The sequence below is a fragment of the Symphalangus syndactylus genome, chromosome 22 (assembly GCF_028878055.3).
Source record: "Symphalangus syndactylus isolate Jambi chromosome 22, NHGRI_mSymSyn1-v2.1_pri, whole genome shotgun sequence".
Lineage (NCBI taxonomy): Eukaryota > Metazoa > Chordata > Mammalia > Primates > Hylobatidae > Symphalangus > Symphalangus syndactylus.
The window spans coordinates 27131756-27155795 of NC_072444.2; the positions used below are offsets into that span (position 1 = coordinate 27131756).

The following is a 24040-nucleotide window of genomic DNA, read 5'->3' on the forward strand; positions in this document are numbered from 1 at the left end:
ATCCTGAAATACTACATTTGTGAAACAGTAACACCGGTGGTACTTTATGTTAACAAATGAACCAGCTTTAGCAGCAGGTTCAACAGTGGTGTAACTTCCAAGTCATGAGGGCTATGTGAGGATCCCTGTGGCATCTGCAACAGCTGTGGCCTGGTGTGCAAATATCAGTGCGTTCTCTTGGTGACAAAGTTGCAGTCATTGCTAACACTGCTGTGGTGTGTAGCCTACATTTATAGCCAAAGGAAATGCTGAATTTCAGAAGTTAGTGGAAATAAGCATGTAATTTTTCCCATCCAAGTTCATGGAACCCTCAGGTTACCCCAGAGGTTCATGATTCTCACTTTGACCCTTGCACTGGACTCTGCTGTGTCATTTCAAAGTGTCGTCGTCATTAATTACTTTTTGACTAGTTTTTTTCTCCCTATGGAAATACTGTACCTTGAGTAAGGTTAGAAATTTATGAAGGATGACCAGGCGCAGTGGCTCACGCCTGTAATCCCAGCACTTTGGGAGGCAGTGGCAGGCAGATCACTTGAGGTCAGGAGGAGTTCGAGACCAGCCTGGCCAACATGGCGAAACCCTGTCTCTACTAAAAATACAAAAATTAGCCAGGCATGGTGGCGTGCGCCTGTAATCCCAGTTACTTGAGAGGCAGGAGAATCACTTGAACCCAGGAGGCTGAGGTTGCAGTGAGCCAAGATCACATCATTGCACTCCAGCCTGGGCAACAGAGTGAGACTCCATCTCAAAACAAACAAACAAAAAAACCCCCACAGATTCTTTAAAATTCAGTTAACAGGACAGAGGATCTCCTTTTCTTTTTTATGGTTGATTCTGCCACTTTTGCTACACATTGGCCACGGAGAGCTTGGGCTGTGGGCAGCAGCTTCATTCCCTTCTACGAGCGTGTTGTGGGGGAGTCTTGGTGTGTGTGGAGGTAGCACAGGCCCTTGGCTCATGTGGGCTTCACCTGGATACACCTCTAGCCTTGCCCCTTGATGCGGCCCCGCACAGCCGCAGCCCAAAAGGGGCCCTAGCACACCACAGAGGGGAGGGCTGCAGGGCTGCAGGGCTTGAGGAGCGGCCTTTCCCCTCAACATGACCTGGAGAGCATTGGTTCTGTGCTCAGCCGCCGTGTGTGTGCCTTTCTGGTAGGTCATATTACTCAGGACACTGGATCCAGGAGCTAGAGGAGCTGAAGGTCGTTAGAGTCCCCAGGTCCACCATAGGCTATGCTTCCCTAGGTGGGTTCCTTAGCCTCTGCATCTCCCTCTCATTCAGAAAAAGTGATTGAAAATGTCTTCTTTCCTCTATCACCCAAAGGTTAGTGGCTAGACAGATGTAAACTTGTGTAGAGCTTCCAAAATATACAGACTTCGCATGTTTACTGTGTACTAGGCTTTGGACACGTGTGTGCTACGCCGTTTTGTCTGCACAGTGTCTTCCCTATTAGGAGAAGAGGTGCTGTTGGTCCGGAACTTGGCGTTATTTATATCGGGAGCAGCGTTGCAGCCCAGGCTCAGCCTCCGTGGAGTGTCCTACTTCATAGCACGGATTGGGGAGGGGAACGAATTCCATGTGTGTGCTTTCATTCATCTTATTTTGAATCTAATGTATGTTTTGGCAAGGAGGATGTGGGAAGGTGGAATAAAAGAAGAAAACAAAAGCCTGGGGTTGGGGGTGGTAAATGTCACTTCTGGGAAAAGGTGATTAAGTACAAGTTTGCATCCAGATGGGTACATCCCAGAGCGGGATCACAAAGGAATTTTGCCTTCATGTTTTATACTTGGTTGCTTCAAACCTGGTTTTCAAGGTCCGGTTTGAAGACCCGAACCTCTCAGTCCTTTTTCTATTGTCTTTGTCTTGCTTTTCCACAGAGTTTTCAGGAGTTGAAAATGACAATGAAACTGAGCCTGTGACTGTGGCCTCTGCAGGTTGCTGGATTTTTTTCCCTACATTCACTATTGTGTTTCATTTAAAGATGAGACTGATTCATTCCATGTGTCGCATGAAACGCCCCAGTTGCATTTTGGTCCCGGACACCATCTGAGCCGCTTCCCTGCATTGCGCATCCCCATTGCTTCATGGAGTTCCCTTATTCTGCCCATTCTGACCCCAGCTGGAGTGAGGACAAATGACATGACATCTCAGGCAGTGGACGCATGGGACTTCCCCCCCATCCAGTTTGACCCTGACCCCAACTGCATGAGGCTCCCTGCTATTTCAATCTTATAGGCAGGGTTTGGGAGGCTGCCTCGTGACTGTCATGTGGATGAAACACGAGACAAGAAAAGAGTTGTTTCTGGATATTCTGTCCTGATTGACAGTAAATTTTAAATAGACTTTTTTTTTTTTATTGTTTTGAGATGGAGTCTTGCTCTGTTGTCTGGGCTGGAGTGCAGTGGCATGATCTTGGCTCACTGCAACCTCCGCCTCCTGGGTGCAAGCAATTCTCCTGCCTCAGCCTCCCGAGTAGCTGGGACTACAGGCATGCACCACCATGCCCAGCTAATATTTGTATTTTTAGTAGAGACGGGGTTTCGCCATGTTCGCCAGGCTGGTCTCGAATTCTGACCTCAGGTGATCCACCTGCCTCAGCCTCCCGAAGTGCTGGGATTACAGGCGTGAGCCACCATGCCCGGCAAATAGACGTTTCTTAGAAACCTCAATTCCTAGTGATAATTTACAGTGCCTGATTTCCGTACCAGAATGAGACACATTGCTGAAAATTTATCCTTTTCAGTTTAAGAACAAGGTTTAGTGTAACCTGTTTCTGGCTCTTTGTTGTCATCTATCAAGGGCCATTTTCTGGGTTTTGGTTTTTGTTGTAACATCTGCACTTCTCAGCAATCCTCAGGAGGAGGCAGGAAGGATGGGACTCAACACCATAGCATCCTTGAAATAGGCCGTTCCGTGCAGGGAGTGTTTTAAGCCTCCCTTTTATCCTCCCTGCCTCGCTTGTGTGGGTTCATTCCCCAGGGCGTGCCAGGTAGAGAAAACAGCCATGTGGAACCCAGCCACCTGAGAAGGCAGTGGTTGGAGAGGCTGGTGGTGCGTAGGAAGCGTCACCATGCACCCTGGTGATGAGAACAGGGTAGGCCACCTTACCAGGGAGTGGCCAGAGGTGTGGGGACCCTCAGGGGACCTCTTGGCTTCAGGTGAGACGCCCCCAACTCTCCCTTTCTCCAGGCCATGTGCATGATCATAAATGGTTTAATTTCTTCATTGCGCTTCCATGTAGATTGCAAGGCTAACAGGACTTGGTATGAACTAACCTGCATGTCCATCCACCGAGCTGCCAGCACCGGTAACACCGCATTGAGTGAGAAGTGAGTTGGGCGATGCTGGGCTGCACGCCTGACTTCCGCCTTTTCTCCCCTGACTCAAAGGTGGCGACCTGCACATGACCCAGTTTTTCCGAGGCAATCTGGCTGGCTTAACTCTCCGTTCTGGGAAACTCGCGGATAAGAAGGTGATCGACTGTCTGTATACCTGCAAGGAGGGGCTGGACCTGCAGGTCCCCGAAGACAGTGGCAGAGGCGTGCAGGTAACACCGAGAGCTCGACTGCACAGCACTCATGGGCCCGTTAGACTACAGCCCGGGAGGCTGGTGGGATGAGGGAGTCATCTGTGATTGATACGTTTACTGTTGGGTAAAAGAGTTGTGTTCACTGGACTTAAACGAGCTTTTCTTTTCAAGTCCGCAATTCAAATCGACCCCAGGCCAATCCCCTTTGTGGAGGCATCTGTGGTTTCAGCTCCTGCAGTTACTGCCTTATTCCCCTCCTCTCTGTGTCTGGTGTGATTTCAGATCCAAGCACACCCCAGCCAGTTGGTATTGACCTTGGAGGGAGAAGACCTTGGGGAATTGGATAAGGCCATGCAGCACATCTCGTACCTGAACTCCCGGCAGTTCCCCACGCCCGGAATTCGCAGACTCAAAATCACCAGCACAATCAAGTACGTCCTGATTTTTAACAGTAGGCCTGTTTTGCCCAATGACACTTGTATATTTAGGTTTTTAAGACAGCCTAACCCCTTCTGTAAGGAAAGGTGAGCCATCGTTTGTTACCAGAAAGTGTGGGGGAGAGAGCTGAGTGATATTTATGCATCATGTTTGCAAGTGTGTTCCTGCAGTGGCCCCGGCAGGTGTTAGTGGGGGCCTCTCTATCCCACCTCCATGTGCCTTTGCACAGGTGGGCTCCAAGATCGGCTCCCAAAGCCCTGACCCTTCCCCATTTCTTGCTGGCAGGTGTTTTAACGAGGCCACCTGCATTTCGGTCCCCCCGGTAGATGGCTACGTGATGGTTTTACAGCCTGAGGAGCCCAAGATCAGCCTGAGCGGTGTCCACCATTTTGCCCGAGCAGCTTCTGAATTTGAAAGCTCAGAAGGAGTGTTCCTTTTCCCTGAGCTTCGCATCATCAGCACCATCACGAGAGAAGTGGAGCCTGAAGGGGACGGGGCTGAGGACCCCACAGGTAATGTGCTCTGTGGGGCGCGGGCTCCCTCGCCTCAGCCGGAAACCCTGTTGTCCCCGTGTACTTGGCGGGGCTCTTTGTCTCTGTGGGATTTGGGGAGGTTTTAATGTTTTGTTGGTGTTCTCTTGGGTGTGCTTCTGGAATCTGAGCTGTGAGCTGGAGCTCCTGGTGATCTCTGGAATCCCATCTGGAGGGGTCTTGCATCTTTTCCTGGTTGCTGTCAGGCTTTGAGATGTGGCTTGAGGTTGAGGGGTTGAGGGCACTTGCGAGAGACACTGCTGGCGCCTGCCAGGCTGGCCAGCCCATGGGGGCACAATGTCCCCACAATTCTTGCTCAGGACACATGAAACTCCCCCCCGCCTTTTTTTTTTTTTTTTTTTTTAGATGGAGTCTCACTCTGTCGCCCAGGCTGGAGTGCAATGGTGCCATCTTGGCTCACTGCAGCCTCTACCTCCTGGGTTCAAGCGATCCTTCTGCCTCAGCCTCCCGAGTAGCTGGGATTACAGGGACCCGCCATGACACCCGGTTAATTTTTGTATTTTTAGTAGAGACGGGCTTTCACCCTGTTGGCCAGGCTGGTCTCAAACTCATGACCTCAGGTGATCCACCCGTCTTGGCCTCCCAAAGTGCTGGGATTACAGGCGTGAGCCACCACGCCCGGCCGTTTCTTGAAAGCAACTCTCGCTTGCTTCTGTCGTTGGTCCTTATAAGAGCCATGTAGGTTTGGGGTGAGCCGGCAGGGCATCCAGTGTGCCCCGCCACCCTGGGCCCCACTGCCCCTACTTAATATTTCTGGTTGGGCCTCTTTTGCAGTTCAAGAATCACTAGTGTCCGAGGAGATCGTGCATGACCTGGATACCTGTGAGGTCACGGTGGAGGGAGAGGAGCTGAACCACGAGCAGGAGAGCCTAGAGGTGGACATGGCCCGCCTGCAGCAGAAGGGCATCGAAGTGAGCAGCTCTGAGCTGGGCATGACCTTCACAGGTAAGGGGAGCGCTGCAGCCATGCTGGTGGGCCAGGCTGCAAGAGGGGACCTTGAGAGCTCTTGGCCGGCTGCTGCCTGCCATCTGAGAATGTTGTTATCTTAGAGGGAGATGGGGAAGGAGCACGTTCGCTGGGATCATTGTTGGCTGCACGCATACTCCTGTCTCTTGGACAGGAATCGGATGTGTAGCCACTACTCTCTAAAGGGGGAGGGTTGAGGCATGGGATGACACGTCTCCCGCAGAGGGAAGAATGCCCCTGTGCACACTGCATTTATTCCCATGGCTAGAAAGCCAACTTGTGTGACCCCTTGGCCTAGCTAACCTGGGTGTCTAATTGAGCCTGCCAGTGCTGACAGCTGCAGCCCTGCCCATGCTCCTGCCGTAGGCCACCCGGCAATCTTCCCCCTTTCAACCCCTGCAGGTGTGGACACCATGGCCAGCTACGAGGAGGTTTTGCACCTGCTGCGCTACCGGAACTGGCACGCCAGGTCCTTGCTTGACCGGAAGTTTAAGCTCATCTGCTCGGAGCTGAATGGCCGCTACATCAGCAACGAATTTAAGGTGGAGGTGAGTACAGGGCTCCCCCAAGCAGGGCCAATAGCAGCAGTGAGTGAGTGCCCTGATTTGCAGCCCTAATGTTCACAAACGCCAACCCTCAGAGCATTCACGGTGGCAGCTATACAGGCTCATTCAAGGGGGTCGCCTTTCCAGCCTGGGGCCTGCTGCAGGTTACACCTGGGCTTGTTGGAGCGACAAGTTGTGTTTGGGGTGGGCTGGGGTGGGGGGTGCTCCCCTTTCCCTGGCTGCCTCAGCCTGAGTTGGAGCCTAAGGAACTTTGGAGGGAGGTGACAAAGAGCAAGTGGCAGTTAATGCCTCTGGGGCTTCTTGAGATTTCCCATGAGAGAAACAGGAGGACGCGGTTTTAATTTACTTATTTATTTTTAGAGACGAGGTCTCACTATGTTGCCCAGGCTGGTCTTGTGCCCCCAGGTTCAAGCAGTCCACCTGCCTTGGCCTCCCAAAGTGTTAGGATTACAGGCGTGAGCCACTGTGCCCAGACAAGGACGCTGTTTTAGAAAGAGCAGCACCCAGGGAACCAAAAGGTCACTGGCCCTCCTGTGAATGAAGTCGAGTCCTCGGCCCAGGTTGAGAGGGGCTCATGCAGGGACCCGCACGGGCAGGACCAGTGCTGCCGAGGCCGGCGATGGTGACTCACAGGCCACACAGGCTAGAGGGTAGCTCGTCCTGCTCTGAGGTCTGCAGAAAATTGACCCAGAGTTACTCTTAGCAATGGAATATCTCACCATGAACTCAAGAGCAGAATGCTAAATTCGGTGCCTGTTTTGTTTGAGTCAAAGGGTAACAGATTTGAAAGGAAATCCATGGCAGTGATTGGTGCTGTCTTTCACACGGCTGTGGTTTGAGGAAAAAGGTCTACGCCAGTGCTTCCCAAACGACCCATGGGGAAGGACTGTTGGCTTCTTTTTCTGCTCTTGTTTTGGGCTTAATCTTTTATAAAATGCAATAAAAATGGATTGCAGCCAGGTGCGTGGTGATTGCCTGTAGTCCCAGCTACTTGGGAGGCTGAGGTGGGAGAATTTCTTGAGCACAGAAGTTCCAGGCTGCAGTGAGCTGTGATCATGCCTGTGAATAGCTACTGCGCTCCAGCCCGGGCAACACAGCAAGACCCAGTCTCAACAAATACTAACAAGTAGAAAAGTGATACATTTCTGGAATGTGTGAGAATATTAGATTGTTACAGCAGTTTCTAAGTGCTTATTACTCTTTTTTGTTTGGTTGGTTTTTGTTTCTTTTTCTTTTTTTGTATTTTAAGTGCTTACTCTTGATTTTTTTTTTTTCTGTCCTTTTCCCATAGCTCCATTTGCCCCTAGCTGCGGTCCAGGAGCCACTCTAAGTGGCACTGGTCATGCCAGCTGCAGGACTCCACTGTCACCTCTTGGACAGGCTCAGGATGCCTGTCTCCAGCGATCCTTTCTCTTTCTCTGCTGTAGGTGAATGTAATCCACACGGCCAACCCCATGGAACACGCCAACCACATGGCTGCCCAGCCACAGTTCGTGCACCCGGAACACCGCTCCTTTGTTGACCTGTCAGGCCACAACCTGGCCAACCCCCACCCGTTTGCAGGTAGGACAAGGGGAGGGAGACAGAGCGGAGATGCTCCATGCCGTCCGCCCTGCCCCCACCCCACCGTGGACACAGCCTCCTGCGCAGCATGACCACCGGTCATTCCCTGTCCCAAATATTCCCTGTCACACAAGGAAACTAAAGCCCTCAAAGAGGGCAGATGATGTCACCTGCAGCCATAGAGCAGGATGTGGCTGAGTCAGATTGGAGGCCTATGCCGAGCTTTTCCTGGTATTTCCTCCTGGCCTGTGGGTTCAGATGAAGCATGCTGTCCAGCCCGTTTTGACTGGCCACAGCCGAGGAGGTCAAGGGCACAGTGGCCCTCTGGGCTGAGTGACCTCACTCACGTCCCGCCCCCTCATTCTCCCGCAGTCATCCCCAGCACTGCGACCGTTGTGATTGTGGTGTGCGTCAGCTTCCTGGTGTTCATGATTATCCTGGGGGTATTTCGGATCCGGGCTGCACATCAGCGGACCATGCGGGATCAGGACGCGGGGAAGGAGAACGAGATGGACTGGGACGACTCCGCCCTGACCATCACCGTCAACCCCATGGAGGTAGGAGTGGGCAGGCGACCTCCAGGACTGAGACGCAGCACAGGCTGGGGCCTCCGAGAAGCCGGAACGGCGCGGTTCCTTCGGGCTCACGTGCTTGCCACCGCGTCATCTGCTCAGCGAGCCTGGGGCTTAGGTGTCTTCCTGGGTAAACCGAGGCTGAGAGCAGCCTTATTTGAGGCCATTCTGCCTAGTAAATGTAGAGATGAGCCGTGCCAGGGCTTGGAGCTCTTCGGTCATGGTACTCCTGAGAGAGTTCTCTGGTGGGGCAGCCGAAGTGCTGTCCCCAGCTGCTTTGTATGTGGGTGACTCCGTGGGTGCTGACTGGAGCTTTGTTTTCCCTTCACTTCTAATAACTTCCGGTGCCATCCTGGCTGCTCTGTTGCTGGGGAGGGAGACGCTGGGGCGAGTTCTTCCTCTGTGGCTGTCGAGAGGAGAATGCTGGGTGACGGGGCTGTGGGCAGGGCCAGACTCACGTGGCTGTCACTTCTCCTTGCCAGACCTACGAGGACCAGCACAGCAGTGAGGAGGAGGAGGAAGAGGAGGAGGAAGAGGAGAGTGAGGACGGCGAGGAAGAAGATGACATCACCAGCGCAGACTCAGAGAGCAGCGAGGAGGAGGAGGGGGAGCAGGGCGACCCCCAGAACGCAACCCGGCAGCAGCAGCTGGAGTGGGATGACTCCACCCTCAGCTACTGACCTGCGCCCCCGGCCGCCTCGGTTTCTGCTTTCAAAGACTGCTGCCATCCGTTCTCCCAGTCCCAAGGGTCCACGATGTACAAAGTCATTTCGGCCAGTAGGTGTGCAGACCCCTCCCCGCCACGATCGTCGCCGTGCTTGGTGTGTAGGACCCTAGGCTCCCCGCCCGCCTTCTGCCTGGTCACTCTCCTCAGTCCCACGAGGAGCTGACACGTCCTCTCTGGCCGCCATCCAGCTCGCACAGGGGCCTCGCAGCGCCTCAGGCCCCACATTTGTGTCTGGAGTCTCCCCCTGGGGAGAGGACGCTGGCCCCTCGCACTCCAGAAAAGCCATGCCAGCTGGACTCGTTGACAAAGGGTAAAACATGCTCACTCTCACCCGGTAATCATTTTTTTCTTTTTTTAAAAAAAGTTTTTATTTTTTCCAAACTAGTGCATGTATAAATAATGGCAGGATGGGGGGGTACTGTGTAGATGATTAACTGACTTTTTAATATTTTGTAAATAAATCGGATTCCTTGTGTCCTTTGTGCTAGTGTAACCGGGGACTGGAATGTAAAGTGAAGTTCAGAGCTCTGAGCACGGGCTCTTCCCGTCGGGCCCTCCCTCCCCAGACCCCAGAGGGAGAGGCCCACCCTGCCCAGCCCTGCCCCAGGCCCTGCTCAGGTCTGAGTGTGGCCGGGAGTCGGGGGCCACGGGCCTTTAGCTGTGCTGCTCAAGAGACTGGATCAGGGACCGCTCTTTGGTAGCTACAAGTAGCCGGGCCTTGCCTTTGGGATTCTACCTGTTCCTAATGGTGTGGGGTGTGGGGTCCCCGGCCCCTTTTCCACGCTCCTCCTCCGACAGCAGCTCCCTGGGCAGTGGCCTGGTCTCACCGTGTGCAGCCTTGTGGTTTATGCTTAGATGTACGTTTTCCTGCTGGTAAAAGGAGAAACTGACAGGTGTCCTGCAGACCAGCTGACCACTCCCTTCGGAGACGGCAGGAGGCTTGAGCAATCCATACTCAGAACGTCCAGCAGAGACCCGTGGCCCGAAGTCAAAGTGCTGGAATTTTCCAAAACAGCCTGTTCTCTCCTCTCTCCTCCCCAGAGCCCCCCTGCCATCAGGGGGGTTGAAATTCCTCCCCTCCAGGAGCCCTGCTGCTTTGCTTGGTGGTAGGGTAGAAGGAGAGCAGTCATGGTCTAAAACCCACATAGCACTTTGCTCTTAGTTACATGTAAAATTTTAGACTTCTAAAACGGGTGGGCAATCATTTTGAATACTGTTCTGTGACCCTGACTGCCAGTTCTGAGGACACTGGTGGCTGTGCCATGTGTGGCCATCCTCCATGTCCCGTCCCTGTAGCTGCTCCGTTTAGACAGCGGACAGACACTCACGCCCAGGGGATGTCCTCACGCTGTCGCTGCGCGGTTTCCCTTCGCAGATGTGTATACTGATGATAGGTCAGAAAGTGTATCCGCTACAATAAAGTTCTGGTTCTAACTCCAGCCGGAGCGGGGTTTGTCTTCTCTCCTGTTTTGGTTTTAAACCTGCACTTCCTTGTTTCTGAGCCGAGAACATAAGAACATAAGAAGGCTTTTTTTCTTTTCTTTTCATCTCCCTTTACTTCTCATTTCAAGGTTTCACAGAGTGCTGGTCTCAACCCACATTAGTGATTGATTGATTGATTGATAGATACTTAACTTGCCTTCCCCAGACAGAAACATGAAATGACTTAAAAAAATAGAAAATATTCTTCTCGCCAGGCACACAAGACTGTACACCCAAATCAGAAACGCTGCGGCTGTACAAAGTGTGCTCCCACGCCCGCGCACACAGGCGCACTTTTAAATAACACGCGCACGCACGGCTTTCCCCATTTCGAAACAGGCAGACGGTCTAGTAAGTTTCAGCACTTGCTGGGAACAGGCGTGTGGCCGTGGAGGTGCCCCACGGGTGGCAATGACTACTGACGGACCCCTGGTGGATCAGAACAGAGCTGGCACCTGAGCCGCTGAGCGGGCGGCTACTTCTGGCTCTGTTGAGTTTTGGAAGACCTTTGAGAGATCAACAGCATCACCGGGCAGGTCCTGAGTCCACGGCTGATAATGTTGGGATCACCTGTGGGCTGCTAAAAGCCCACAGTCCTAGCCCCGTCTGCAGAGTTGGCTTCTGCAGGCTGGGAGAAGCCCTGGAACCTGCATTTCTAAAGCTGCTCAAATCCAGGCCTTTGGAGGCTTAAGACTAAACCCGCACCATTTCAAACTTAGAGAGAAAGATCCCAGCACGCCCCCTCGTTCTCACACTTCTGGTACCTCAGCACTCCCACAGCAGGTTCCCAAAGGTGATGATGGTTCTGGAAGAGTTCCGGCCTCATCCTTTTGTTAAAACCTGCTTTCAGAGGTGGCTTAGACAATGGCAGAGTGGGCTGGGTGCGGTGGCTCATGCCTGTAATCCCAGCACTTTGGAGGGCTGAGGCGGTTGGATCACCTGAGGTCAGGAGTTCGAGACCAGTCCGGCCAACATGGTGAAACCCCGTTTCTACTAAAAATACAAAAATTAGCTGGGTACGGTGGTGCATACCTGTAATCCCAGCTACTCAGGAAGCTGAGGCAGAAGAATCACTTGAACCCGGGAGGTGGAGGTTATAGTGAGCCAAGATTGCACCACTGCACTCCAGCCTGGGCAACAGAGCGAGACCACATCTCAAAAAAAAAAAAAAAAAATTTTGAGATAATGGGAGAGTATTTGCCTCTGACCCGCTTTCGCCTTCACGCGTGAGCGGGGTGAGCTACATGAGGCCCAGATCTCTTTATAACACGCCCTGAGGACCAGCATGGATTCTCCTTTATGGGGCTGGGCCTGATTTCCCCAGCTGTAGAGGTGTGGTGAGTCATCTATTATTTTCTTACCTGCAAACAAAATCACTTTACCATAGAGAAAGGTGAGGGAACTCTCGTACCCAAGACCCACTTGAAAAGTGGAGAGCAAGCATCCCTGAATCTAGAGGGTACCCTGGCTGCCTCGGGGAGCTGCCAGAACTCAGTCTAGGGAGGACACACGGTGGGTCGCACGAGGATCGAGGCATCCTGTCGGACAGTAGGCACCAGGTGACCGCCAGGCGCCAGGACCCAGGCAGTCTGGCGGGAGACCTGGGAAGAAGGTTCTCTCCGGAGGAGAACAGTCTTTGCTGGGCCCAGATCCACCAGCTGGAAGACTTGGGGTGACAATCCTCAGCTGAGAGCCAGGTGCAGCCTCGAGGGGCCCAGCACCGCCGCCGCACAAAGGAGGCGTTTCCGTTTATGGCTGTTTAACTCCTTAAACATTTCAAGTCATAAATAAATTACCAGTGTAAACAAAAGGCAGCCGTGTAGGTTCTTTCCCATTAGGTGCAGTTCAGGCTCTTCAGCCCCTTTAGGACCACCAATGTGCCTGGTCCCCACGACCCGCAGCTGCCTCCTCTCGGGCCCAGGGCTGGGAGGAGCCGCTACTGCCTGTTGTCTTTGGACACATTGTGGGCCAGCCAGTTCACTTTGGTTTTCCAGCTCTCACGGAGGGCTTCGTTAAACTTCACTCGGAAGTGCTTCAGCGCCTCCTCCTCTGTTTTCCCCAGTGCCAGGGAGTCCTGCAAACAAATTACAGCAGGGTCCACGTTAAGGGGGCCTGGACCTTGCTCTGGGATGCGGCCCTCTCTGGGGACTTCAGTCACTGCATGAAGGGATTAGTAGAGAGCCCCCGACATCTCAGGAAAAGCTCTCTATTCCGCTCCCACCCTCAAATGAAGGTACCAAAGACGTCTTGGCCCCAGAGCCCCCAGTTCCCAGGTGACCTCGCCTCCCCCACTGGAGAAGTGGCTCTGGGAGAGCGTGGGAGCAGCTTCCTTCTGCAGGGACTGGGCACCAGAGGGAAGGTCCTGCAAGCATGTGTGGCCCCAGCAGCCTCACCGCCCCACCCCATCTTCTCACACAGAGAGGACACATGAAGGAAAAAATATATATATATAATATATACACACACATATATATATATATTTTGAGGCAGTCTCTGCCGCCAAGGCTGGAGTGCAGGGGCATGATCTTGGCTCACTGCAACCTCTGCCTCCCAGGTTCGCGCCATTCTCCTGCCTCTGCCTCCCAAGTAGCTGGGACTACAGGCAGCCACCACCATGCCCGGCTAATTTTTTGTATTTTTTAGTAGAGACGGGGTTTCACCGTGTTAGCCAGGATGGTCTCCATCTCCTAACCTCGTGATTCACCCACCTCGGCCTCCCAAAGTGCTGGGATTACAGGCGTGAGCCACTGCGCCCGGCCAATTTTTTCTTTTTGAGACAGAGTCTTTGCTCTGTCACCCGAGCTGGGGTGCAGTGGCGCGATCTAGGCTTACTGCAGCCTCAGTCTCTCGTGTTCAAGTGATTCTTCTGCCTCAGCCTCATGAGTAGCTGGGATTATAGCCACGTGCCACCATGCCTGGCTAATTTTTTGTATTTTAAGTAGAGATGGGGTTTCACCATGTTGGCCAGGCTGGTCTCGAACTTCTGACCCTCAGGTGATCCACCTGCCTCAGCCTCCCAAAGTGCTGGGATTACAGGCATGAGCCACCATGCCCAGCCTGGAAAAATATCTTTTATTTATGTTTATTTTATTATTATTTTTTGAGATGGAGTTTTGCTTTTGTTGCCCAGGCTAGAGTGCAGTGGCATGATCTCGGCTCACTGCAACCTCCGCCTCCCAGGTTCAAGTGATTCTTCTGCCTGAGCCTCCTGGGTAGCTGGGATTACAGGTGCACGCCACTACACCTGGCTAATTTTTATATTTTTATTAGAGACAGGGTTTCACCATGTTGGTCAGGCTGCTCTCGAACTCCTGACCTCGTGACCCGCCCACCTCGGCCTCCCAAAGTGCTGGGATTACAGGCATGAGCCACCACACCTGGCCTGGAAAAATATCTTTATTTTTAAATTTATTTTTATTTTTTTTGAGACCGAGTTTTGCTCTTGCTGCCCAGGCTGGAGTGCCATGGCGCAATCTCGGCTCACTGCAACTTCTGCCTCCTGGGTTCAAGTGATTCTCCTGCCTCAGCCTCCCGAAAGTAGCTGGGATTACAGGCATGCACCACCATGCCTGGCTAATTTTGTATTTTTAGTAGAAACGGGGTTTCTCCACGTTGGTCAGGCTGGTTTCGAACTCCTGACCTCAGGTGATCCGCCCACCTCGGCCTCCCAAAGTGCTGGGATTACAGGCGTGAGCCACTGCGCCTGGCCGAAAAATATCTTTTGGAAGGCAGAGGGAGCCAGATCTCATGCAGCCCCCTAGTGGACACCTGAAAGCCCCGCAGCCCCTGAGCACAGTGCCCCAACCCGGAGAGGTTACTACACATCTGCCACTGAGTGGAACCATGCCCAGGCGGCTCAACTCTGGTCCAGCCACTTTCCCCTCCACCACCCACCAACCCCACTGCTGAGTCCTGGGACGGCATGAGGCACACACAGCTCAGTGCCCTTTGGGGCCTACTGCACTCAGGGCCCTCCTAGGTCATACTACTCGGGGGCAGGCCTTGGAAGGCCATGGGTGACAGCAGTCTCCTGCCTGGCACATACCTTGAGATACTGGATGTCTTTGGAGCAGCTGAGCTCAGGAAGGCCTGCCGCCCGCATCAGGGCAAAGAGGTGGAGGAAGAGAAGCCCGTGGCGCCGCAGGATGGTGTAGGCCCTTTCACAGTAGCCCCGGAAGCTGCAGGTGGGGGGCAGAGGAGGTGAGGCTCTGGGACCTCCCAGCCACAGGCCAGAGGGCCACTCTGCATCCAACCAGCCCCTTCCCCGAGGGCACCTGCCCTTGCCCTGGAAATGGGTGGACACAAGGCCTCCAGTTCTTCTAACCGACCCCCGTGCCCCAGCCAGCCTCCTGCTACATGACCCACAAACCTGCCCACATTGCCCAAAAGGGGCACTGCAGGGCAGAGCAGGGGCATGTTCCAAACCCAACAGCTGGGATGAGGGGCCAGGTGTGGGGCTGAGAGCTGAGTCCCATCCTGCACCCTGCCTGGGAACCTCTGCCCCGTTCCCTGGGGCCCCACACTGAGGGGCATCTGGTGGGGCTCAGGCACTCTCACCGTTCAAATTTCTCACTATTATTAGTCTTCCCCTGCTGAATCACATGGACAAAGTCATAGGTGAGGATGAATGGGACACGCTCGCGGTTGATTCCAAACTTGGTCTTGAAATTCCCCAGAAAGTGGCCAAAATCAATGTGGAACAGCTGAGGGGAGGGGAGAGGAGGGGCAGGATTAAGAAGGTGTCAGAGAGGAGAGAATCCAGGGGAGACAGGAAGCCAACAGGGCTGGGGGACCCCTGCCACAGAGCTGTGTGCTGGGCAAAGGCGCCAGCAGGCTGCCGCCAGAAGCCAAGTCCCCACAGCAGCCGCCAGCACCAGGCCCCGTACCTGCCCACTCTCTCGGATCATGATGTTGTCACTGTGCCGATCGCCGATGCCCAGCACGTATGTGGCCACACAGTAGCCAGCACAGGAGAGGGTGAACTCCTCAATGGCTCGATCCAGGGCCTCCCTGGGTGGGGAAGATTGAAAAGCATGGCCATACCATTTTGCAGCTCCTCCTATCAAGAGGTGGGTTATTACTCCCTCTCCCCTTGAATCTGGCCCTGTAACTTGCTTTGACCAACAGAACATGGAGGACACAATGCTGGACATCGCTTGCAGACGCTATTCCAGAGCCAAGGCATGAAGACACCTGCAGATCTTGAACCCCACACCCTCAATACAGAGCCATGGAAGGAAGGTGAGGCTGCTAAATGAGGAGGCCACATGCAGAGAGGCATCACAGACAGCTGGCGCCAAGGCCCCAGGAATGAGACAGGTTATCTCAGACCCCGCTGGCCCAGTTAAGGCACCAGATGAGAACAGCTGCACGAGTGATTATGCGGAACCAGCAGAAGAGCCACCTGGCTGAACCCAGCCCCAGCTGCAGATTTGTGAGCCAATCGTAAATGGCTATTTTTTAAAGCCCTGTGCTTTGGATGGTGTTGCATAGCAAGAGACACCGATACTTGGGGAAGAGAGACCCACCTCACCCCAACCCAGACACAGGCTGGTCCTCAACTGAGCCAAGTAGCCACAGAGATGGTCTGAGGCCCCTCCCCACTCCTTTGCTCTGACAGGCTAGGTCCTCCCACTACCACACCTCTTGGAAAGGAGAGGGTACCTATCCCTGGGCCTGAAACCCACCCTGGGTTCTTGGACTTCAGCCAGTTGAGCAGGGCGTCCTTGTTGAAGGCGGCTGTGGCTGCCATGTTACTCTTGTTAAGTTGGATGTTGGCGATGGTGTCGGAGCGGAGTACCACCTCGATGAGACCTGTGCGGTCCCCGGTGGGGAGGCAGCCGTAGGGGGTCATCCTAGGCAAGTGGGAAGAGGGACAGGCAAATGGCATGATCAAGGGCTGTCCCTGAGGCCGCTTGAGCCCCAGAAACTCATGGTGCCCCAAGAAGCCACAGAAGATGCTGCTGCCCACATTGCTAAAAAGCAGGTGAGAGATGCTGGCTCCTTGGAGATGCCAGCACCAGCATCTGAGGTGCAGACAGCACCACGGCTGAGCTCACATTTGCTTGGAAGAGAACTGGGCAGTGGCCTTGGGAGAAGATGCCACTGCTTCCCAAGATGGGCTGGGGGAGCCAGGGGCACCCGGGCAACTAAAGCAACAGAGCAGGGTACACGCTAAGCCCCAGGAGCAGCCTTCACGCATCCTGCTGCCCGTCGCCTCCTGGCCTAGAGTTAAACCGCTCCTGGCTCTTCCTAGGACAGCCCTTTCCCCGGCTGAGATAGTCATGCCACCTTCGACAAGGACCCCTCCCAGAGGCACAGACTCCCAGGCCGGGCACAGACACCAAGGGACGATGTGGGGTGGGGGCCCTCACCTCAGGTCCAGCCCCTCCTGCTTCCACAGGACGTCCATGAGCTGGATCATCTGCAGGGTCAGCATGTCCTGCCGGAGGTCTGTGCCGCCGGCCGGTGGGAGGAGAAGCGTGAGTTTCTGGTAGGTTCTCTGCTTCCAGCTACACCCAAGCCCTTAAGTCTCAGAATTCTGTCTTCTCCACCCCCACTCTAGGAGTACCCCAGGACCCCCCAGGGCAGTACAGGTGGGGTGTGGGGAGGCCAGGCCCTCACCATCCCCATTCTTGAAGATGATGCCCACGCTGCCGCCGCTGCCTGCCTCCTCGTTGCTGTACATGATCCACAGGGGCTTCATCTTGGAGTCCATGAAGGTGCACTGCTCCACGCTGCCGGGCCAGAGAGCGGGCAGTCAGCGGGGGCTCCTCTGCCGGCCTCCCAGGGGTGGGAGGAGCCCTCGTGGCGGGGCTTGGGCTCACCAGACTTCAGCCAGCAGGGTGCTGGGGTCGAGTGGGGACTGCAAGTGGGAGAGGGCCTCTAGGTAGGCCTCCTGCCGCATGCACAAGTGCATCAGCTCCTTGGTCTGGGGCTTAGGGGTCTTCTGAGAGCTCAGCTTGACGAAGTCATTCAGGGCCTTCAGTTTGCTCAGTGCTTCCCCCTGGTGGGGAGATGGGAGGGCGGCAGTGGGCAGGTCCCAGCCTCCGCCCAGCCCTGGGGATTCTCAGATGATCAGGGCCGCCTCCTGCCCACCCCTCAGGACCCTAAGCCTCACCTGCTTCATCAGCACCTTCATGTGGTGGGTGCTGCCCCTGCAGTAGGCCTCCAGGATGAGGCCGAAGCGCAGGGCCACGGACGGCACGTGCATCTCGGAGCTGGAAGGGGAAAGGAGGGCTGAGCCTCACCAGGCAGGACCACACAGCCCCTCCCGCCCAGCAGGAACTAGCGAGGCCAGGACACCCAGGCCTGCTGAAAACGTCCCCCATGGCCTTCTAGGGAGACTCAGGGGCTGGGATTCCCACAGAACGGCTGGGGCAAGTCCCGCTACCGGAGGTGCCAGAAAAGGAAGTGGCCGATCTTGCGGTTGGCCAGGGCCCGGTCCAGCAGGAATTTGGTCAGCTCGCAGTCCAGGTAGGACTCGTACTTGAGCACCTGCACCAGCTGCAGCAGGTACTGGAACAGCTCATCGTCCCTGCAGGGAAGGAAGGCGCTGGGGCTGGGAGCTCCCCGACTCAGGACAGGAAGGAGCTCCCTCGGCAGCCAGAGGGAGGCCAGGCAGGAGGGAGCAAGCCCATGGGAAGGTTCACGCCCCACCCAGAGCCCACGTCCTGGCAGCCAGGACACAGCTGCCCTCTGGAGAAGTGGGGAGCACCCAGCTGGGACTCACGTCAGTTTCCGCAGCGACTTGATGGCGAAGGAGCCTACGTGGCAATCAGGGAAGCTGAAGTCTAGCAGCTCCAGGGCGCTCAGGACGGGCAGCTCCGGCCAGGAGCACAGCAGGTAGAGCATCTGGGGGGAGCTGAGGTCAGGCTTGGGGGCGGCCGGGGTCAGGGTGGAGGTGGTCAGGGTCAGGGTGATGGCCGGCCCAGGTCAGGTGGTGGGTGGCCAGGGTCAGGTTGAGGGTTGGCCAGGGTGAGGGTGGGGGTTGGCCGGGGTCAGGGTGGTGGGTAGTCAGAGGCTGTGGTCTGCCCCCAGCTCCGCCCTCAGGTGCGCCTCTCCACCCACCTGGGCCACATCCTCATGCTTGTTCCACTTGGTGACCAGCAGCAGCCGGGCTAGCGCCTCCGGGAAGTGCTCCTGGACTTCATGCCGCAGCTTCCACACCAGGTCCTTCTCGTGCTCATACAGCTCCCCAGACCCCCGCCGCTCCAGAATTTCCCGCAGCTGCAGCTGCTGAGGGGTGTGGGCAGGGGTGAGGGCTCTGGCTCCACGCTGGCTCTGTGCCCCCCACCCCACACCCCCACCCCGCTCACCTCCTCCTCAGTGACATGCACACACTCGCTGTGCCGCCCCAGCTCCAAGATCTGCAACAAACAGCTGCACTCAGCGTCCCTGGGGGCCTGGACCAGCCTGGGCAGGACCCCCAGGCAGGGCATTGCCACCCTGATCATCCTTGAGGGGGTGCTGTCCTGTGCATGGAGGCACATCCACAGCAGCTCTGGCCTCCACCCACCAGATGCCAAGAGCATCCCTCCCAGCAGCTGTGACAACCGAAAATGTCATCAGACTGTGCAGCGTCCCCGCAGGCAAAATGGCCCCTGGGAAGGCCCCAGATAGGCCTGGTAGCCCAGCCCCAACGTGGCCAGGGAGCACCCTCTGAAGAGCTCCAGGAGCAGGGCCAGGAGAGCTCCGCGTCAGCCCCTCAGCCTCACGCGGCGGGGCCCCCACTGACCTTCTCCAGGGCGGGATAGTACACGGGGTGCGGGGCCACCTCGGGCAGGCAGATGAGCAGGGCGGCGGCGCTATCCGTGTTGGGGTTACTGCGCACAGTACCCGTGGGGTTCAGCAGCTCGCCCTTCTCATCTGAACACAGGGGCAGATGAAGTTGTAGAGGGGTGACCAGCATCTCTGGGACCCTTACACTCCCAACGCCTCTCCCTCCCGGGCCTGGGCCGACCTGGGACGGAGGGCCACATGTAGAGGCAGCGTTCCCCGGTCTTAAGCTGGTCCTTGTAGTCAAACAGCATGAGGTTGGCCCAGGCAATGGGGCAGTCCTGCAGAAGAACAGGGCAGGTGAGGACAGCCACTCAGGGGCCTCCAGACCCAGCTTCCCTGCCCTCCCCCCCAGGCACCCCACCCGAGAACACCCAGAGCCCAGCTAAGGTCTCCCAACCAGACCCCTGGGAGAACCTGCTTGGGGAAGGAGAGGAGCTGCTTTTTCTCTTTCCTCTGAGGGCTCCAGTGGTGAAGCCAGCTGACACCTGCTGCGCCCTCCTGTTCCCACCTCATCCCTACTCAGGCTTTTTTTTTTTTGAGACGGAGTCTTGCTCTGTCGCCCAGGCTGAAGTGCAGTGGCGTGATTTCGGCTCATTGCAACCTCTGCCTCCTGGGTTCAAGCAATTCTCCTGCCTCAGCCTCCCGAGTAGCTGAGATTACAGGCATGCGCCTCCACACCCGGCTAATTTTTTTGTATTTTTAGTAGAGACGGGGTTTCACCATATTGGCCAGGCTGGTCTCAAACTCCTGACCTGTGAGCCAACCACCTTGGCCTCCCAAAGTGCTGGGATTACAGGTGTGAGCCACCACGCCTGGCCCTCCTGGCTTCTTAAGAAATCCCCAAACAGACGGCACAGCCCCGGAGGCCAGCCCAGCTCAGCTCGGAGTGAGTCAGCTCCGAGGGGAGTCAGCTCCGAGGGGAGCCATATCCTGGGACCGTGACTCAGCATCCAGCCACTACACCTCCCAGCCAGCCGCTGACTCAGGCTTTTCTGCTCCAGGGATGACACTGTGCTTGTCCTTCCATCCCAGGGCACTACCTGCAGGTTCCTGCAGGACCACAGCCCAGGCCAGATATTCTGAGTCCGCATGCACAGGAGCCCAGGAGCCCAGAGTGTCCCTTGAGCAGGGCTGGTGGCCAGACTGGGGTGGGCGAGGAGGCTGGGGTCCACAAGCAATCCCAGGACCCCCGTCCCCAGGCTGCGTGCTTGCCGAGAGGAGAGTGGTGAGTGGCCCAGCAAGGGGCTGCACTGGCTCTCCGGGGCCTGCACCCCTCCCAGCCGGCCCTGGGACCCACCGCCTTCTTGGACTTCTTCTTGGTGGAGCGAGCCTTCTTGGCTTTCTCGATCACGGCGTACAGCGCAAAGCAGAGACGGGCCATGCGGGGCAGGTCGCAGATGTTGATGTCGAACTCCAGCCGCTGCTTCCACACGGGCTCCGAGCACACACTCACCTCCGAGCTGGACACCGTCTTGCACAGCATCTCGTTGCCGTGGAAAAGCCCGGCCTGCACCACCAGCTGTAGAAGGTGCCGGGATGATCGGTGAGGAGGCAGAGGCCCAGCCCCTCTCCCCTCCCCCTTAAGGAGGTGTCAGTCTCCCCCTTCAATGTCCTCAGGTGGGTCTGAACTCTACTTCCCATGCGAAGGAAGGTGGCGCAGCACAGGGAAGGTCTGAGGGGCACGAGCGGCCCTGGGGTGAGGGAGGGCACCACAGGCTGTGCATGGGTGCCCCGTCTCAGCTACCCCAACTCTGGGGACCTTGGGGCATGTCCATTCCCCACTCCAGGCCTCAGTTTCCCCATCAGGGATCAGGAACTCCAGGGACCCTTGCTCTAACATCCTAGGGCTCCCCGCACTTCTCAGATTCCTATGAGCCCATGTGGGCGGGGAAGGACTTTTCCTGCCACCTGATGTCCGGCCCCTTCCAATTCCACCTGACAACACCACCCTGGAAGTCCCTTTGATCCAATCCCCCTCGATTCCTGCCAGTGGAACCCAGACCTGCCCTGCTTATATGATTTCCCCAGTGAAACACGTTCCAGGCAGGAGAGCCAACCTCTGAGGACTCAGGTATCCTGTCCAGCAAACAGGACAATAAAACTCACGCCTGCAGGCTGTTGTGATGGAGCGTATGAAAGTGTGAAGAGACAACAGGGAGGTGGGCTCAGCCCCCAGAGGTTGAGGCAGGCGCAGCCCTCACAGGCTGCAGGCACTGCCCTGGTGCCTCCAGGGAGCGCCACAGCCCCCAGCCCAGCTGGACCCAGCCCCTCTTCCATGCCCAGTCCCTCCCCCAGCTCCGTGGTCCCGGATCCCTGGGCTGAACCTGGCCCCATAACCTCCACCAAAGCCGAATACCCAGAACGCTGCTTGGCCCAAGTTTCTACGAATCGGCCTCCAGGGCTGGCTGGCCCACCCCCCTCCCCACTTCCTGTTTTCAAGCCGCTCACAGCGCCCCAGGCAGGGATGCCGGGTAATGTGGTCAGGTGGCTTTCATGTGATCCCCCTCCTTCCTCTGCTGCCCCTCCAGGATACAGCCACCTTGTTTGTGCAAAAAAAACAGTGTCTCTCCCAGCTATCCCAGAGGCCCCACCTTCATCCGCTCGTCGGCGTTCACTTTGCTGCCCTGGATGAGCTCGATGCAGAACGGCTGCTCCAGGGACCACAGGGACACAGAGGAAGGCTGGGGACCAGGACAGCAGGGCTGTTAACACGGCTCCAAGCACAGCTTGTCTTCCCTGGCCTATGGTGAGGCCCGTGACCACTCGGGGGCGGGTGAGAGGGTCACAGGTTTGCGACTAGGTTTGGGCCTGTCCACAATGCTATCCTTTACCAGAAAACCTGCCATGCGGGCTCCCCAGGGAGCCCCAACACCCCTGAGCTCTGCAGAGGAGAAGGGCAGCTGGTGAGCCAGGCATAGGGCTGCCCCCTACCCACGGCGGTCCCACAGGCCCCCAGCCCAGGGCGTTGGTCAGCTGTATTGGCTTCCCCAGCTCAAAGCCCCAACTCTCCACACCAAGGGCCCCTGGACCCATGGCCAGTAGCACATGGAGTTGGACGCCAGGTGGAAAGAAGGGGTGGCTCAGAGGGGTGGCGGAAGACGCCATCTCACCTTCTTCCCAGGAATGGGAGGTGGTTTGGCACGCGGTTTCTGGACCTGGGGGGCAGGGTTGCTCTGCTCATCCCGCATGGCGAGGATGGAGGAGGAATGGACCATGGTCAGGTGAGGGGTCAGCCCACTGTGCAGGCAGCTGCAGATGTACTGAGACGGGGTGCAGGGTGAGCGGCCGGAGGGGCGGCCCCAACCACTCCCTGGACACCAGGATTCCCAGGACCCCCCAAGCTGCTCACTGCCTGTCCTAGGCCTTGCGGGAGGGGAGGGCTTCCTGCTGGTTTTTCCTGCCCCACCTCCACCTCCCAAGATGGAGCCCCTCCTTGTGCTCTCAGAGAGGGCCAGCCCTGCCAGGGGATGCTCTGGCGGTGACCGAAAGGCCTGGCTCAGCAGGCTCAAGATGCGCCCAAATGTCAGCTCCCCGACTCCTACTCAGGCCCCATCCAGGGCGGCGGGAGCCCAGAGTGCAGAGGGCCTCAGCGGCCTCACCTGGAACTGGCAGAGTGGGTAGCTGCCGTACAGGTACTCATGCCTGCCGTTCACCTGCAGCGTGTAGTCCTCCGGCTGCTCCACCAGCGGCTGCCGGAACACCGTGGCCTTCTTCCGCAGGGCACAGGCCATCAGCGCCAGCGGCACGTCCTTGGTAGATACCTGGAAGGTGAAGCTCTCCTGTGGGGAGGAGGGAGGTCAGTCCTCTGCCCTCAAGACCCCGCGGGGTTCTGGGGCACAGAACAGGGTTGCCTATTTGCCCCCAAAGGCAGGGTCTGGGGAGTTCACAGATGACACTGGGAAATATTTGTTCAAAGAATGAACAAACTGATGCCCAACGCCCCGCGCCACTTGGTTATCCTGCCACGTTGAGCTTGCCTCGGGGGATGTTCAGCTGAGCCCCACACATGCACAGACACCTGGCAAACACCATCTGATGCCACTGGGGGAGGGGGGCTTGTGGATGATCGAGGAGTTTCACAGAGGAAGTGCTCCCCAGGGACAGAGCAGCCTGGATGCCGCAGGCCACGCACGGGCTCACCTCGCTGCCCTCAAACTTAACGTTGACCAGAAGGGCCCGGTTCGGGAGCCGCAGGGTGCCAGGCCCCCAGGTTCGAGCTGAGGGCTCCAGCTGCAGGGGGAAACTGTACTGCAGCCAGGCCTCCCAGCCCAGCTGCTGCCGGCGAGCGGCCGCCTCCTCGCAGAATTGGCACATCTTGGCGCGAAAGTCGTTCACTTCTGGGTCGCACAAGGAGTCAAACTCGTGGAGGCCTGCGGGGTGAGGAGGGCTGGGTCAGCGGGTGGGGCAGGCAGGGCCAGCCTGGCCACAGGGCCCACTCGGCAGAGCTACCTTTGCCGATGAGGAGGCTGATCTGTGAGTTGATGAGCTTCTTCACGCGGTCGCCCTCGCGGGCCACCAGGCGCAGGACGGGCAGGAAGGGCTGCACGTCACACAGACGCCGTTGCTCATCCTCCAGCTCCTGCTGCTCCGCTGTCTGGTTGATGCAGGTGAACACATAGGCCTCGGGGCCACTGAGCATGTGGAAGAGCGGCTCATACTGGGCGCGGTGCCACAGCAGCTGGGGGGACAGTCACCGGTCAGCCCCTCCACCCAAGGCAGCCACTGGGAGGTGGGAGGCTGAGGGAGGGTAGAGAGCTGGCCTCCAGCCTGGGGGGTCCAAACCTCCCAGAGGGCAGAGGCAGACCCCAAGATCTGCACTCTCTGCAGCCCCCCGGGTGCTGACCATGGGTGGACAGGCTTCTCCA

The 24040-nt window shown here is 56.8% G+C and overlaps 2 protein-coding genes across 33 annotated transcripts in view; one reads left to right on the forward strand and one right to left on the reverse strand.

The window, feature by feature from the left end:
* CLSTN1 (calsyntenin 1) overlaps positions 1–10351 on the forward strand; it is a 90372-nt gene extending 80021 nt beyond the window's left edge. For 2 of the 4 annotated variants that reach the window (XM_055261869.1, XM_055261868.2), the window contains 9 exons: positions 1878–1934; positions 3390–3547; positions 3812–3960; positions 4253–4479; positions 5293–5463; positions 5887–6032; positions 7478–7613; positions 7986–8170; positions 8668–10351. In XM_055261869.1, coding sequence (XP_055117844.1) covers positions 1878–1934; positions 3390–3547; positions 3812–3960; positions 4253–4479; positions 5293–5463; positions 5887–6032; positions 7478–7613; positions 7986–8170; positions 8668–8865 — 1427 coding nt within the window. In that variant the 3' untranslated portion in view covers positions 8866–10351. The remainder of the gene's footprint in view (positions 1–1877; positions 1935–3389; positions 3548–3811; positions 3961–4252; positions 4480–5292; positions 5464–5886; positions 6033–7477; positions 7614–7985; positions 8171–8667) is intronic. The other 2 variants (XM_055261870.1, XM_063631966.1) reach the window with 1 other exon arrangement.
* An 89-nt stretch (positions 10352–10440) lies between these two features.
* The window catches only part of PIK3CD (phosphatidylinositol-4,5-bisphosphate 3-kinase catalytic subunit delta), a 104266-nt gene continuing 90666 nt past the window's right edge, over positions 10441–24040 (reverse strand). For 8 of the 29 annotated variants that reach the window (XM_063631943.1, XM_063631946.1, XM_055261864.2 and 5 more), the window contains 21 exons: positions 23625–23853; positions 23316–23545; positions 22775–22954; positions 22286–22435; positions 21767–21856; positions 20473–20694; positions 19357–19453; positions 19132–19262; positions 18713–18763; positions 18465–18632; positions 18127–18248; positions 17788–17931; positions 17515–17614; positions 17222–17400; positions 17019–17131; positions 16769–16847; positions 16082–16249; positions 15281–15404; positions 14952–15097; positions 14440–14572; positions 10441–12468 (listed from right to left, as the gene is read on the reverse strand). In XM_063631943.1, the coding sequence (XP_063488013.1) occupies positions 12331–12468; positions 14440–14572; positions 14952–15097; positions 15281–15404; positions 16082–16249; positions 16769–16847; positions 17019–17131; positions 17222–17400; positions 17515–17614; positions 17788–17931; positions 18127–18248; positions 18465–18632; positions 18713–18763; positions 19132–19262; positions 19357–19453; positions 20473–20694; positions 21767–21856; positions 22286–22435; positions 22775–22954; positions 23316–23545; positions 23625–23853 (2994 nt within the window). In that variant the 3' untranslated portion in view covers positions 10441–12330. Of the gene's footprint in view, positions 12469–14439; positions 14573–14951; positions 15098–15280; positions 15405–16081; positions 16250–16768; positions 16848–17018; positions 17132–17221; positions 17401–17514; positions 17615–17787; positions 17932–18126; positions 18270–18464; positions 18633–18712; positions 18764–19131; positions 19263–19356; positions 19454–20472; positions 20695–21766; positions 21857–22285; positions 22436–22774; positions 22955–23315; positions 23546–23624; positions 23854–24040 lie in introns of all 29 variants that reach the window. The other 21 variants (XM_063631952.1, XM_063631954.1, XM_063631951.1 and 18 more) reach the window with 10 other exon arrangements.